Source organism: Mycteria americana, chromosome 13 (assembly GCF_035582795.1).
Source record: "Mycteria americana isolate JAX WOST 10 ecotype Jacksonville Zoo and Gardens chromosome 13, USCA_MyAme_1.0, whole genome shotgun sequence".
NCBI lineage: Eukaryota > Metazoa > Chordata > Aves > Ciconiiformes > Ciconiidae > Mycteria > Mycteria americana.
The window spans coordinates 9,777,532-9,792,093 of record NC_134377.1 but is presented as its reverse complement, the minus strand read 5'-3'; the positions used below and the strand labels follow the sequence as shown (position 1 = coordinate 9,792,093).

The 14,562-nt window shown below is 53.0% G+C and overlaps 1 protein-coding gene across 3 annotated transcripts in view; it reads right to left on the bottom strand.

Moving 5' to 3' along the window:
• Positions 1 to 4,610: 4,610 nt before the first annotated feature.
• The window catches only part of SSH1 (slingshot protein phosphatase 1), a 41,839-nt gene continuing 31,887 nt past the window's right edge, over positions 4,611 to 14,562 (bottom strand). For all 3 annotated transcript variants that reach the window (XM_075515785.1, XM_075515786.1, XM_075515787.1), the window contains 5 exons: positions 14,291 to 14,337; positions 12,804 to 12,950; positions 11,908 to 12,108; positions 10,331 to 10,961; positions 4,611 to 9,859 (listed from right to left, as the gene is read on the bottom strand). In XM_075515785.1, coding sequence (XP_075371900.1) covers positions 8,588 to 9,859; positions 10,331 to 10,961; positions 11,908 to 12,108; positions 12,804 to 12,950; positions 14,291 to 14,337 — 2,298 coding nt within the window. In that variant the 3' untranslated portion in view covers positions 4,611 to 8,587. The remainder of the gene's footprint in view (positions 9,860 to 10,330; positions 10,962 to 11,907; positions 12,109 to 12,803; positions 12,951 to 14,290; positions 14,338 to 14,562) is intronic.

Sequence of the window (14,562 nt, the reverse complement as noted above, 5' to 3'; positions counted from 1 at the left end):
AAACACCTAGACGGTCCCTAAAGAGATGCAGGCAGCGGCACAGCCTGCGCAGGCACCTCAGCGGGGCCGGGGCTGAGCCAGGACCTGCTTCCCGGCAGGGGCCGAGTTACCCCAGTGTCAGCCTGAAGAGTTTGCAAACAGCCCCCAGCGACCTGCCCGCTGGCCCCAGGCTAAAGGCATCCCGCTGACACTACGTGGGGCTGGAAAATCCTGCCGGGGCCTCATCCAGAGCTCCCAGGGACCCCGGCAGCCCTCCGAGCGCAGCTGACGCGCTCAGGCAGGCTGCGTGGGTGATGCCTGGACCACGGTCTCTCGTGATGCCACCACCTCGTCCCCTGCTCCGTGAGCCGGCTCAGGAGCGAGTGCTGGCCACCGACGAGGGGAAGGAGCGAGGGATGATGGTTATCCCAGCCCTTATCAGCCCGGGAGCCAGCCAGGCCCCCTCGCAGGGACAGTTTTTTATCAATGCACATTGCAGAGCTGCTCTGCAGCGAGACAAAACACCATTTGTTACCACTGGAACTTGTAAATCCCTGCTGAGGTTGCCCAAAACAAACACAACCGCTTCCCAGCAGGACCGGGGCCGGTGGCCGGGCTCCCGAGCCGCACCAGGAGCGGGCGATGCTCCCTGCTGATGCCGGCGGTGAGGGGGGACCTCGCAGCACCGATCCCGCCAGGTAGTGAAGTGCTACAGCAAGATTTGCTGACAGTTGCATGAGTGACAAATTTTAAAGCCAAGTCACCTCTCCGTGGGATAAACTCGCCAGACTCAGGCATGCTTGACGCTGGCACGATGACCTGATCAACAATTCGGGGCTCTTCCCCTTGAGCCAACGCCCTGGTCCCCCATGCCAAAGCCAAATACATTTTGGGTTTCTCACAAACCATTGTGATTTCGAGATACCACCTTGGGTTTTTTCGCTTGCCCTGCGTGGGGATCGTAGAGCCCAGGGCTGGTGTGGAAGCTGCACAGCTGGGTCATTGAACCTGGGTTTGTCCTGCCCTGCTCTGCAGCGTTTTGCATCGCTTTCCTGCGAGCTGCTTATTAAACACTCGGGAAAGTCTGACACGGGAGCAACGCGGTTTCTGCTCCTGAACCATCTGCATAAAAGGAAATGGCAGCTGCAGCAACGTCGCCGCTGCCCCATCCTTCAAACCAGAGAGGAAGAGACTTTTAGGGAATATGCAACGCCCAGGGCAAGGGCCGAGGCTGGAGCAAACCCGACCGGCTCATCAGCTGCTCCCCAGCCGAGCAGCTCCCCTGGCCGAAGCAGCAGAGCTGCTGCTATCAGTACGAGATGCCCGTGTGTGTACGTGCACGCAGAGGGAGGACCTGCCGCTGCAGGTACTCCAAACGGCAGCCTGTTTGCAACGGCTGGACGGAGAGGGAGCCCCACCGGCAGCGCAGCCCGGCCCGCGCCTGCTGCAGCCCTGCATCCCCTGCCCCTCCATCCGTTGCAGGAACCAGCTCGTCTCACATGGGCAGTGCCGACTCTTAGCTTCTGCTTAGATTTATTTACATTTCTACCTCTTTGGAGGCCAGCACGGCTGTCCAGCCATGACCCAGCGTAAAGCGACACAGAGGCATCGCCCTGGGGCCGCAGGCAGCTGGAGACCCGCTGCCGCAGCAGCGGCTTCTCCTCTTTGCTGCAGTAGGCTGCTGGTGCTGCAGTGCAGCAGTGGCCCTTTGCGTCCTTCCTGTTGCTTCTCTGTGCGCGTCGCTTTGTTCACTAAACCCAGCCTCGCTCACCTGCCGAATCTTACCTTTTCCCCCAACAGCATCATTACCATATCTGCTCACCGCCCCTGCGGCCACCCGACCCCAACGTGAAATTGGGAAATGCTGGTAGGGAACCATCCTCCTCCCATCAGGGGCAAAGAATGGAGTCAGAGGGTCCTCGAGGAGATCTGCTCCTTTCTGATTACCGCTCGGTAGCGCTTGAGGGCTCCTCCACCAGGCAGGCGAGGCGAGGGGCCCGGCCGGACCTCGCGTCTTCCCACCGCCCCGGGTCCCAACCAGGAGGGCACCCGGTGCCAGGCTGCCCCCGCCATGATCTGCCCACGGAGGCTTCATGCTCAGGCATCTCCTTTCACCAGGGAGGCTATAAATAAACCCTCCGGACGGTCGCTGGAGAGAACTTGTGTTGCTCCAGATGTTGCCTGGCTTTGCCATAGCAACATCACAACAGGATGTAACATTCAGCCATAACAAGAACCGCTCCGTAAAGAACCAACTTTCAATCGTAACAAGAATAAAAAAAAGAGACGCACAAACTCACCGGCAGTCACAGGGCACCCTCCGGCCGCTTCACAGTCCTGTCTCGTGGTGCCTCTCTAGCGTATAACCTCTTACACCCAACTGGAGATGCAAACCTGCAAACAGCTGCGGTGGGGAGATCGCCGTCTTTGGGAAGCCGAGATGAGCAGGGAGCATCATCTTGTGAATCAGTCAAGGGAAGTGTGAATTAAATGAGCTAACGGCAAACATCTGACCCCCAAATGGCATCGGCTAAAGGACAGACTCTGTCCCAAGGACCTCAAAAGCACACTACAGCGGGAAAGCTGTCTCCCCAGACCGGAGCTCTGGCCTGAGGGAGCCTCTGGGGCTCCCAGCTCAGCACAAGCTTCCCAGCTCTGCTGTGGCTCAGCGCTGGAGAGAGTTAACCCCAGGGCGTAAAAGCTGTACACACACACGCACACGCTTGCTCCCGCTGTTTTCCTTCGCGTGTCATCATGTAAGCATGTCCGGGCAGCTCTTGGAAGGCCTTGACACAAAGCCGAGCGCTCCGTGCCGGGGCGACTGCCCGGGGTCTCCGTCCTTGATCAGGGGAGTGCCAGATGCCGGTTCCAGCTCCTGATGCTGCAGCTCCTGCAGCAGGTACCTGCCCACGCAGTGGCAGACCAGCTCAGCACCCTGCTCCCACATCTGGGGGAAGAGCCACATTTCCACCAGAGATGCTCTCAGGTGTAAGGAGAAGACCAAAACCCTCACAACCCCCCCCCAGGGAGCCCAGGGCTCTGTCCTCCATCAGTTGCAGATTATTTTCCCAGCTGGTGAACTGCTGCCCATGCACGAGTCCCTGCAAAGCTGTGAGCGCAGCCCAGAAACGTGCCGGTGACACAAAGCGGCATCAGCCAGCACGTGCCACACGTAGCTCCAGGGTGACACTCAGCTGCCAGGTGAAAGGAAGATGTTCCCCAGCCCCTTGCCCTCACACAGCGTATTGCTGCACCCTTATCACACCGGAATCAAACCCAGCCTCTGCTAAAGCTGCGGCAGGACTTAAGTCACTTAATTCACCCCCGTGAGTTTGTGGCCTGAGCTCCGTGCGCGTGAGAGTTGGCAAATTAGTATCATGGAGTCAGCAGCAAGAGCCGGTTCCTGCCCAGGTCTGGCTGGCTGGACCCGGCGAGAGGGCTGAGCTCCTCGGGGCAGCCGGGCTGAGTGCCGGGGCAGGGAGGGCAGGCAGTAAATCACGCTTTGCTGCACTCAACTGATAGGTGACAGACAGCTGCCAGCTCCAAGCCAAATCAACCCCCAAAAAACCCTAAAAAGCAAATATTTCTGGTGGGGGTTAACGACTTTTTGAGGCAATTAGCAAGTGTGCCAAAGCTGGAGAGCATCCCCAGCCTGTGCTTTGCTACCCTGCCAAGGTAAACACTGACATGTTCCTCCCTGAAGCAGCTTTGAGAGCGAGAACAATCCCAGGCAGTAACAAGACTCCTCGAAGGCACACGAGAGAGATGCTCACTGTTTGCCTTTAAAGGCAAAATTTGGTGAATGCCCGGGAAGGGCTGGTCCCACCTCGGGTGGATCGTGGGGCTGCAGCAGGATCGGCTCAGGCCAGAAGAGCCGCATCCCAGGGTTTAGCTCCTCAGCTTTCACACTGGGGATTTGCTCTTTGGAGGAGACTCTAGCCCAGGTCTGTGGGAATTCAAAAGCCCACGTCGCTGCGGTAGCACCGAGCCACTCTCCAAATAAGTACTTTTCCATGCGCCGTGCAGGGAGGGCTCAGCACGGCGCAGGCGTCGCTTTCACACGCACCGTTCTGCTGCCAACATCCACTCGGTGCCGGGGGACAGGCGCCGAAACGCGAGCAGCTTCTCCTTAAACCCAGCCTGGGGTCTCTGAAAAGAGGCTAGGCAGAGAATTACAGGTATCAGTTCTACTCCTGCCTCCAGGAATTAAGCATATTTCTATTTCATTCCCTTTTTCGCTTAAAAAACCTGCAGGTGAGCCTGTGCCGCAGCTCAGGTGTGTTTCTGCAGCGCTCGCCGTCCCGGCACGGCAGCTGAAACGGGCCCAGCGCTGCAGGGACACAACCGAGAGGGACAAAGGCATCTCCGGATCTGGCCTTCAGGGGCAGCAGAAAACAGCCAGGACCCAAAAAAAGGGGAGCGCAGCCAGGACAGACGGGAAGAGCTAACACGGGGCAGGGGACCACGGGAGCCAGGCGCGGCTGCTGCTCCGATGAGACGCAATCGTCGCCTCCTTTTCTTTCCGCCCCCGCGGGGCCTGTTCCCCACGGCCGGGCTGATCCTTCCCCACCTCCAAAAACGCTGCAAAGCTCATTTGTAAAAGGAAAACAAAAAAGTTTATTTTTCTCACAAGAAGCACATAAAATATACAGTACATTTTTACAAACAAAAGTAAAAAAAAAAAGTGCATTATGCGTCCCCTACCGCGAACGTACAGTACAAAAGATACTGCATATTTAAATATAAAACCAGAATTAAGAAATACCATGAAATAAAAGGAACGTTGTTATCATAGAGTACAGCAATGCACTGGAACAGCTACACGTTACTCACCCACCCCTCCTCTCCGGGTCCGTGGTCATGGTCTAACCAGGACGGTCTCCACCTCCCAGGTCGGGAGCCGGCTCCCCAGCAGAGAGCGGGCAACGCCTGCCCGGGGCGGCGGGACACGACCGAGCCAACCACCACCTTCACGGGAAGGACAACCAGGAGGACGACTATTGCTATCACACAGACCGACAAAGCCTGGACTGGAAATAAGGTGCCACTTTTGTGCATTTCGGGTTTTCTGGCAGAACGGGACCGGGTTTGGATTCACACCCAGCATTCCGCTGAGCAAAGCGCAGCCGGCCGTCGATGGGACATCTCCCCGGACACCCCCCGTTTCTGCAGCAATGCATAGATAAATGGGGGCACTGGGAGCTGCAACGCAGCCCTTTGGTTTTGCCATATACAGAGCAGAAGGGAAGTGGTTAGCAGCGCTGAGCTCAGCGGGGCCGGGAGGTCGATATGCAGAAGTAGTAACGGTCTCACTGCCACCGGAAACACCAAAAGCACCAAAAAAAAAAAAGAACAGCAAACAGCAGAGTTTAACAGCTCAGCATAAATACACAGTATTTGTAAACTATTATTAAGGCACTCAATTGTAAAAGAAAAATTACAATACGAGGGAGAGGACAATCACATCTACCTTCTCATGCAACAAATCTAATGAAATCTGCAAGCATCATAGGTTTGGCTACAAAAACCTTCGAAATGGCACACTAGTGCTTCTAGCGCATGTTGGCTTCGAGACCGACTCCCGCTAAACCGTGCCTCTATCCCGACAGCGTCACGACAACACAGCGACGGAGCCCCGAGCCCAATGAGCGAAGTGGTGGGGTTGGTCCAGCGAGAGCCGAGTCCAAGCGACAGGCGGGGGAAGGCAGCCAGCGCTGAGCTACACCCCGGGAAAGCAGTGGTTTGTACGCAGCAGAACTTGGCAGGCACTCAAGAAAACAGGAAGGAAATATATATGTTCACTTGCATCAGTTAACGGAATTTTTCTGAACTCATTCAAATCCGCCTCCCCCCCCCCCCTTCTTCCCTTGGCTGGGCAGCAATGGGAAGGGTCTGCAGTGCTGAGAAAGGTGCCGGTGTAACACATAGCGGAGAAAAACAGCCGTGCAAACGGCCCTTGCGAGCCGAGGCTGACGATCGAACTGCGCTGGGACCAAACCTGAGCGCAGCGCGGCGAGGCAGAGGCTCGCCGGGCAGGGGGCACAAAGGCCTTCCCAGGCGGCTGCTCCGAGCCCTGCGGGCATCCAACGGCCCCGGGGCCTCCTGTGTGCCCCCGCTGCCTGCCCCCTCTCGTAAAGCAGACTCTGGGTGTAAACAAGGATAGTAACTGGATTGCCACAAATATAGGAAAGGTAGTGCAGATCTGGACCTGCACATGCACCCACGGGACGCTGACATCGGGTAGAGGGTATTTCAGGCCTATTCTGAACACGACCCAACGTTTTCTCAGCCCTAAAAAGCAAAAGCTCGTGCACGTTTTCCAGGGTCCCCTCACGCAGCAGCTTTTGCTTCAAACCAGCTTTCCCGGGTGAAACAGGAAGTGTGCCTTAAGCTAAAAATGTACATCAAATTGAAGACTCTTTAAGGAGGGACGTTCATTTACTGATTGCCAGTCCCTACAATTCCTCACACTGTTAATATAAAAATGTGGGGTCTTATGCTTAAAGAAAAAAAGGTAAACTCTGGGCATTTAGGACAGTAAAACATGCGGCTCCCTTTCTCAAGACAGTGGATTTTTGATTAATCCAGACTCTGAGAACGACTGCTTGCAGCCCTGCTCTCTCCTCCACCTCAAGGAGGGGATTTTTAAAAATGGCTTTCGATGGAGATCTTAAAATGTGGGAGAGCTCGCACTCACAGCCTGGCTGCTAAACGAGCAAATCCATCCATTTGCCATCACTGACCTCTGAGGTCCGTTTTGATCCCCGAGGTCTGTTTTGACCCCCAAGCCGGCTTCAAAGTATCACCCCAAAGGCACAAGCAGCCAGCACGGTTCCAGATGGGACTCGGAGAGCACCAAGGTTTGGAGCACGTCCCCTACACGCTTCTCAAGCTCTTCCCTCCTGACTTGGCCAGCGCATCTCGCACAGAGCGGTTCTTGACCTGGCTGGCTGCCTGAAATAGTCTGAGAAAATGTACATTTCATATAGCATCGGTGAACGGCTGCGTTTCAAGCATCTCCCACAGCAGGGCAGCAAGAGGAGGAGCACATGGTAACACTGGTCTGAGATGGGTCCCTGAGAGCCAGCCTCTGGCGTGGGAAGGGACGGCTTCCGCGGCTACAATTGCTGCAGAGCGTGCAGCACCGTGGGCACCTCGCCGAGGGAGAGCAGGGGCAGCCCCCGGTGTCCTCCCTCCTGCAGGTGACACCAGCTTTCCTCCGAAAGGAGATCTCACCCACGCCTTCAATGTCCCTCTCTCTTTGGAGTGAGCCCATATTTCTGTTTGACTGCTTGCCCCAAAGGATGCACCCTCCCCCCCCTCCCCGGGGGGGACAATTTATGCCTCTGTCACCCCTGGCAGGAGGCTGGTGCAGCCCTGCAAGCGCTGGGACACGTACACCTCGGCTCCCCGCTCTGGGGCCACCCAGCCTCCTGACACCCAGCATAAATAACCCCTTGGGCTTCGTCAACAGCTTCCCAGGCTGCCGGCAAACCAAGGACGCAGGAACCGTTCTACCAAAACCAACAGCAATAATCAGAAAAGACACCCGCTCCCCTATTGCCTACTGGGATTTTGAATGCGTGGGACACCAGGAGAGCCGTCCCTCCTCGGCCATCTCGCCAGCACGGTGTGCCACCAACAGCCCGATGAAGGGTCCCCAACACAGGATCCACGACACTGACACAGCAATACACAAAGCTTCACTAGGGTCCACGGTCACTTACTGGCCAGGCTCGTCATTAGTACTGGGACATCACAAACCACAACGACAGCAAAAACACCCAAAGAACAAGACGCCTCACCACGGGAGCGTAAGCCTGCGACAGCGACACAGTCTGGGTGTCACTCCGGCACCAACACGAGACTATGACAATTCACCCGGTCACACAGCGAGGACGGACTAACGCCAGCAGGTCACACAGTCAACACGAACACAGCTCGATACTCCTTCACTTCACAGCTAGGTCACTCGGTGCGGTAAAGCCTCTGTCTCCATACTCCTCCAGGCCTTTACAGTTAACATTAAGGGAATACCTTCAAACAACGGTAAGTATTGTGGGAAAAGCCTTTTTAAAAGAAGACAAAACAACAAACCAAGACTAAAAGTCAGCAAGAACAGAGGTAGTGTTCATGTCACCATTTTAAGGACTTTTCCACAAGCACCCTGTTTTAACTAGAGACTTGTATTTGTTCTGTAAAAAAAAAAAGTCATGACTAATTATTTTGTTGAGTCTGAAACAGAATATTTCAGCATTTTATATATATAGATAGATAGATAAATAGATACAAATATCTATCTATATATACACACACACAAAACCACATTGTTATACTTGGCAAACAGTACTAGAAATAGCATCCTGCAGGACAACAGGCAATTCACACACAAAGTCCTCTTCTAAGCCATGCAATACATTTTATTTTCCCTTGTGCCATTCACCATGACCCATTATGTTTTTTTTCTCCCCACTTAGAGCACAAGGAGGGGAAGAAGAGGTGGCATCAGATGAACTACTGCAAGTCAGATGCTAAAACTGCATCGGTGCAGTGAATAAATGCCATAAAACCCCCAAAATCCACCCCCTTCCTCCCCCCACAGAAGGCATCAACTTTTGCCCATCCAAAGCGTGTTCTTCAAGTTTCCGACCGCTGGCTTCGCTGCCAGTTTGGAGGTGACGTCTGCACTCCTCAGCGTGGATTGTGGCTCACAGAGCACGGAAGACTCGCTTGAAACGGCCTCTTTTGAGTCCGTTATGGTTGACACATCCATGTCACTTGATAAGTCCTCAGAGGACAAGTTAAGACACCCTAGCTTGGCGAGAGAATTGGACCTTTTCAGAGGAGAAGACACAGTCAAGCCAGCCAGCCGCAGCCTGGTCTCAATTTCCTGAGTTCGCTGCTTCACCAGGCCGGGCTTGCCCCGCACGCTGTGGATGCTGTCGCTGCTGGAGCTACGCGTCAGGTTGGAGCTCCGGGAGGAGGAGGGAGTGTAGCAGATGGTCTTCAGGAAGTCCTTGGTGAAACTGCTCGTGTGCTCCAACCGACACATGACAGGCGTGGAGGTTTTCTGAGAGATCCCCTCCAAGACACGTTTCACCTCTAACTTCTCCGCATCATTTTCTGCATCTTCGGGTATTAACGGTGCTGGTCCCAGAAGAGGTAGGAGGCCGTGATGTGAAAACAAATCCTCGCTTTCCTCCACAATGCTGGAGTCAACTCTGCTCAGGGGGCTCTCTCTGAGCAGCGACGAGGCGTCCGAGGGCAGGCTTTTCAACCGCTCCAGCTCTTTGGTGTGTTTCCTAACCAAGCCTGCTTTCTGCAGCTGAATAAGAGACTCCTGATGCTGCATCAAGTAACTGTTTGCACTCGGCTTTTCCAAGTCTTTGCTGAACAACAAGTACTTCAGATCCTTGGTAGGTTTGCTGTCTTTTCTGGCTAGAGACTGTTCTTTTACCACTTCTGCGTTAAGGAGGTTCTTGTCACAGTGTGAGTTTCTCCTGGGCAGCAGAGTTTTGACTGGGGTTTTTGGTGCGTCTTTTCCTTTCTCCAAAATGCTGCAGTGTTGATCAAGTGATTTGCAAGTGCCAGCCTCCAAAGTACCAGTTCCTGCTGACAGAGGAAGGGGAGCCTCGTTATTTTTAGTTCTGATTCCTTCCTCTGAGTGTGCCTTGCTGGGCAGGTGGTCCGCCAAGTTGGAATTGATGTGGGAGAGGAGGGCTGGTTGCGTGCAGATGGTGGTGCTGCGACGCGCAGTGCTGGGGTTTTCGCACTGCTCCCCAAAGGAGTCAGGAGACAAACTGGCCGAGGAATACATGCAGTCAGTGCAAGACTGATAGGAAGGCTTGACCTTACTGAGGATCCCAAATACGGCATCGTGCTGCAAAAAAGAAAACAGGTACAGATGAATGTGCACCAAACGGGACATCAGCAAGCAGCAGACACACACACAGTCCACAAGGTATATTTACAGCCAAGCAGATTTGAAACAAAGCCCGTTTCCAATTCTCTTAAGGCCCTGCAGCAGGAACAAAAGCCACGTACTTTCTCAGCAGACAGTATCTTCAATGGAAGAATACCTACCGTTTGGTACCAAGCGATGGTCATGCAAGCAAGTTGCCCAAAGCAGTTTACAGGGCACTCACATGTGTGCGCTTTCTCTCTGGCATCTAAATCCATAGCTTGGGCAAGCAAAGCCATGTTCAGAAGCACTTCGAAAAGGAAGAAGCTCATCATGGAATGAAAGGCTTTATCCAAGTCAAATGAAACTGTGCTATGAAGATGAGAAGAGCAGTTTCACTTGCAGTAGAGTCAGCCATGCTAACCACCTACATTTCAACTCCATACGCACCTCAAAATCCTCTGGGCAACTCCTTTTGCTGTTGTTGTTATTCAAGTTCTCTCTATTAAGCCTGCTCTCCTCCTTGTGCATGGACAAACGCCGCTTCCACTTCTCCATCGGATTTTCCTCCCTGACACCATCCTCCCCTGGGTCCCCAGGGCCCAGCACTACCCTCCCCTTCCGGGGGCTGAAGTCCAGTTTCTTCTTCACCTCCTTCTCGGTGAAACTGCCCAGCTCTGCCAGCGGCTCCGCTGTCTCCAGGGCTTTCGCCATCTCCAGCAGCCTCCCCTCTGAAGGCGCAGACGGAGGCTGTCCCACCAGCGAGGCAGTGCGCTCTGCAAGCGCATCCCGCTCCAGCTCCTCCACGTGGAAAAAGCTCTCCCTGTCACCGGGGATCTTGTTCTCCAGCAGCGTGTCCGAGAGGCGACGGAAGCAGTAATTAAACCCCACGGACACTTCTGTGCCGGCGCGGTTGTCCAGGAACGCTGACTGTGAAGGCGTGTCCAGGTCAGCCAGGCGGTTTTCTAGGTCGATGTCTAAGCTCTCGAGCAAGAAGTCATCCGACCCCGTGGTGCCATCTGCATTCTGGGGTAGGTTGCTCTCTGCCTGCTGCTTCCACAGCTTATTGTGGCGTTGCTTGCTGGGGAAAAGGACAAAGACGCAAGTGACTACTGTTGAACTGTAGGATGCTCAGTTCCAGGAATGTCTCTCCCTCTCCACATCCCAGAACCAAAAGGCTGACCGCTGGGTCCAGCCCTGCAGTCCCAAAACCAGCTCTAGCATCAGGATTTTGTCTCTCCCGCCTGCCCACTCCAGAGTCTCTTTGGCCCAGCAGACTCACAGCAGTGCCCTGCACTGCACCCATGATGGGAACAGCCCTTGGGAGGAATCCCGCAGGGCGGAGGGGCACAGAGCCCTCTGTCAGAGCCAAACACTCTGAACCAACATCTCTGCACGTCTCATGGCACAGTTCCTGCTGAACCAGAGTGAAAAAATTTTCCTCCTCTTCGCCCAGTAGAGCAGCGGCCAAGCGGAGCATGCAGAAACCCTTATTAGATACTACAGCGCTTGCAATGACAAAGACTTGTGATTGGCATGGTCACCCAGAACTGCAAATGATTTGCCTCCAACACTGCCTGAGCTCAGTTCTGCCTCATAAAACAAGAACAATGTTTTGCTGAACAGTACTGGCTGCTGAGAAATACGAACATGCTTCCCAAGCACAGAGAAACCCTCGCTGAATTAAACCAGAGCAGATCTCCCTAGAAGACAGCTAATTTCCATCCAGGGAGGCCTGGCATAGGAAAGGGTTAGAAAAACACAATTAGCCCAAGCTTCTGCATCTGCCCTTCTAAAGGGGACTCTTCTGGACGGTGGTCTGGCCTTCAGACTACAGCACCACACACACTCTGCCAGTGTCTCTGAGCATGACACATGTGCAAGACACTGGCAGAAGAACCTATTGCCTGAACAGAACTCCACGGAAATCGATGAATATTTTGTGATACAAAAACACGAGAGGTGTTGCTACTATTAGCTCCTTTTATTTCCTGCAAGTCACCTTTCCATTTATCCTGTCACCTTACCTCGCATCTAAAATGCCTTCGTATTCCAAAAGCTGTCTCATGAAGCCTGCGTTTGGTCTTGCAATGCTGCGTTTTTGCTTCACATAATTATAGGCCTTTTCCAGTGACCAGCCAAATTCCTTCATGGCATAAGCTATAACGGTAGATGCTGACCGGCTCACACCCATTTTGCAGTGCACCAGGCACTTGGAGTGATTCTTCCTGCAGAAGGGCAAACAGGAAAATATGTCTCATCTTTCTGGTTACGGTATCTGCTGTTACCATTTTACACAGTGGAGGGACAGTACTTTGTCCTCCTGACCACCTCACCACCACGGCTCAGTAGACAAGACACGTTTTGGACTCAGTGGGCCACGAGAAGAATCTCTCTCCAGAAAAGTCAGGAGTTACAGAAGGGCAGCTTCAATCATGCTGCCATTTCAGAGACCATCATGAAGTCTCCTGCCTGCCCGAGTCTTTGGATTCAGGGATAAGCAGGAACAACCTGAGTGTAAAAGCCCAGCAGAGTTTGACGGGCTCTGTCACCATCGCTTGTCTGCAGAGACAGCTGGGGCTAGTGCAACACAGACATGTGCTGGAGTATTTCCAGAACTTCTTGAGAAGAGGAAATGTCCTCGTTTCCTTTTGGAAGCAAAACAAAATAATAATAATAAAAAACATCACAGGCTAGGAACAGGTTAATGCCAGTACAGGAAGAGACAAGGTACGGGGAAGTTCCAGGAACACAGAAAACTCCTGGCAAAAGCAGTAATGCAAAAGCCCTGTTGCCTCCTTCGGTGGTGGTGTGGCTTCAGGGAGGGCTCAGCTCCACGCCGGATGAAACCCGCAGGGCACGCTGTCAGACCCCATGGCTTGGACGTGCTCTCACACTAAGTCGCATCCCCCAGCCCACTTACTTGGCCTTATTTATAAAGTGGTACGCCTCATTCCAGTGAGCCAGGAGGTCTGTTGTCTCCTCGTCATACACTCGGATATTGTGATATGCGAACAAACCGGGGAAAAAATTATCAATTTCCCTGGTCACATTCAAAATGTAGTCAATGCTGTGGAGAATGACAAGAAAAATAAAGATGAACTACCATGGTCACACTGTGAAGTCCATGAAATCTGACACAACACGAACTGTAAGATTTTTATCTACAGCCCTAATCCTGAACTCCTGGGACACCCGGTGACACAGGTGACGCGCGTGACGTGCAGGGCCTGCCCATTCACCCATCTCTCACCACCGGCATATCCCATTCAAAGTGTCAGGACCTTGGGCATAGGAGGGAGAAGTTTATTTTACCCCATCTGTCGAGGCTTTGTAACCTCATCAGAAACTCCTCACTGTGTGCCACACACAGCTCTGGGACACTCAGAGAAGAAAAGTGCATCAGCTGCAAGTGATTCATTTGGGCAAGAGCTGGGAACAGACCCCAGGAATCACAATTGTCAACTGCAGGCTTTAGCTGCAAAACCATCCTTTTCTCTTCTTTCTGACCAAAAATATGAAATGAGAGTCACATGGTATCTCTCGATTCCTGCCAAATATTACAGCAGGGATTACAATGTACCCGGGGAGAACGAATGCCCATATTGATTTATTATCTCCTATCATTCACACAAATCCAGGACACAGGATATTTGTTTCAGAATTTGTCCAGCTTTGACTTTTAGACACTGCATGTCAAGATGCCCTTCCCCATAGATCAAAAGTATCAACGAGCTGGTTGATTACTTGTTCAAAGATGTTCAGACATCTGTTCCCACGGACTCCAAATTAAACATTTTTAGTCATGCTGTTGAGCAATATTTTTCAGTTTCTCACATCAGGGTTGGTGTATGCCTTGGGCAAGCAGCAAATATTTATATGCAAAATTCACACTCGTCCAAAAAGCGTGAAAGTAAATCAAGCCAAGAAGTGGTGCGGTGATGAGAACGTGGTGAAAGACAGCCCTACAGCTGCCTGTCTGGGCAGGTGAGATGGAGATTGCTCATCCACAGGAAGTTCTGCTCCATTTAGATAGAGCTTTTTCCTAAGCTTAGCGCTGTAATATTTGCTCTTCTGCAGCCTGCAGGAATTCACACCTGACACAACAATATGTATGGCCATTTCACACTCGGCTGCTACACAAAGGGGGGGTTCAGAGATCTTGATGTACTTCACAAACGAGAAGTTTTGTTATTTCCACTCTATACATGATTGATAGAAATGACGTAGGAAAGATTTCTCGACCAAGGTCTTGACGGTAAGTTACCCACATCACTGGGAATGGGCCCAAACTCATCCCTACAGTCCACAAACATCATCTGTCATCTCAAGAGACCTGAACGTACGTTAAAGGCAAATGACTGGAGGTTTCAGAGTCTAAGGCTGGTGCTTGAAAGGTGCAGTACTCACCCCGAGCCCTGCAGCTCCTCGAGGTTGGAGGCGTTCCACTCGGACCCCTGTAACAGCCACAAAACACACGTTTCAAAGCAGCCCAAGAGCCTCCCTTTTTCCTAAGGTTCTGCAATCCCCCAGCCTCAGCAACCTTCCTTAGCTGCCAACTGAAACGTTGGTAGTAGCCTCTGAAACAGGAATATGGCACTAGGGCAGCCAGCACTGCAGCTCAGCAGAGACGTCCTGTCCTGAACAGGCAAGGGACATCCTGAAGGAGGGAACAAGGGCAT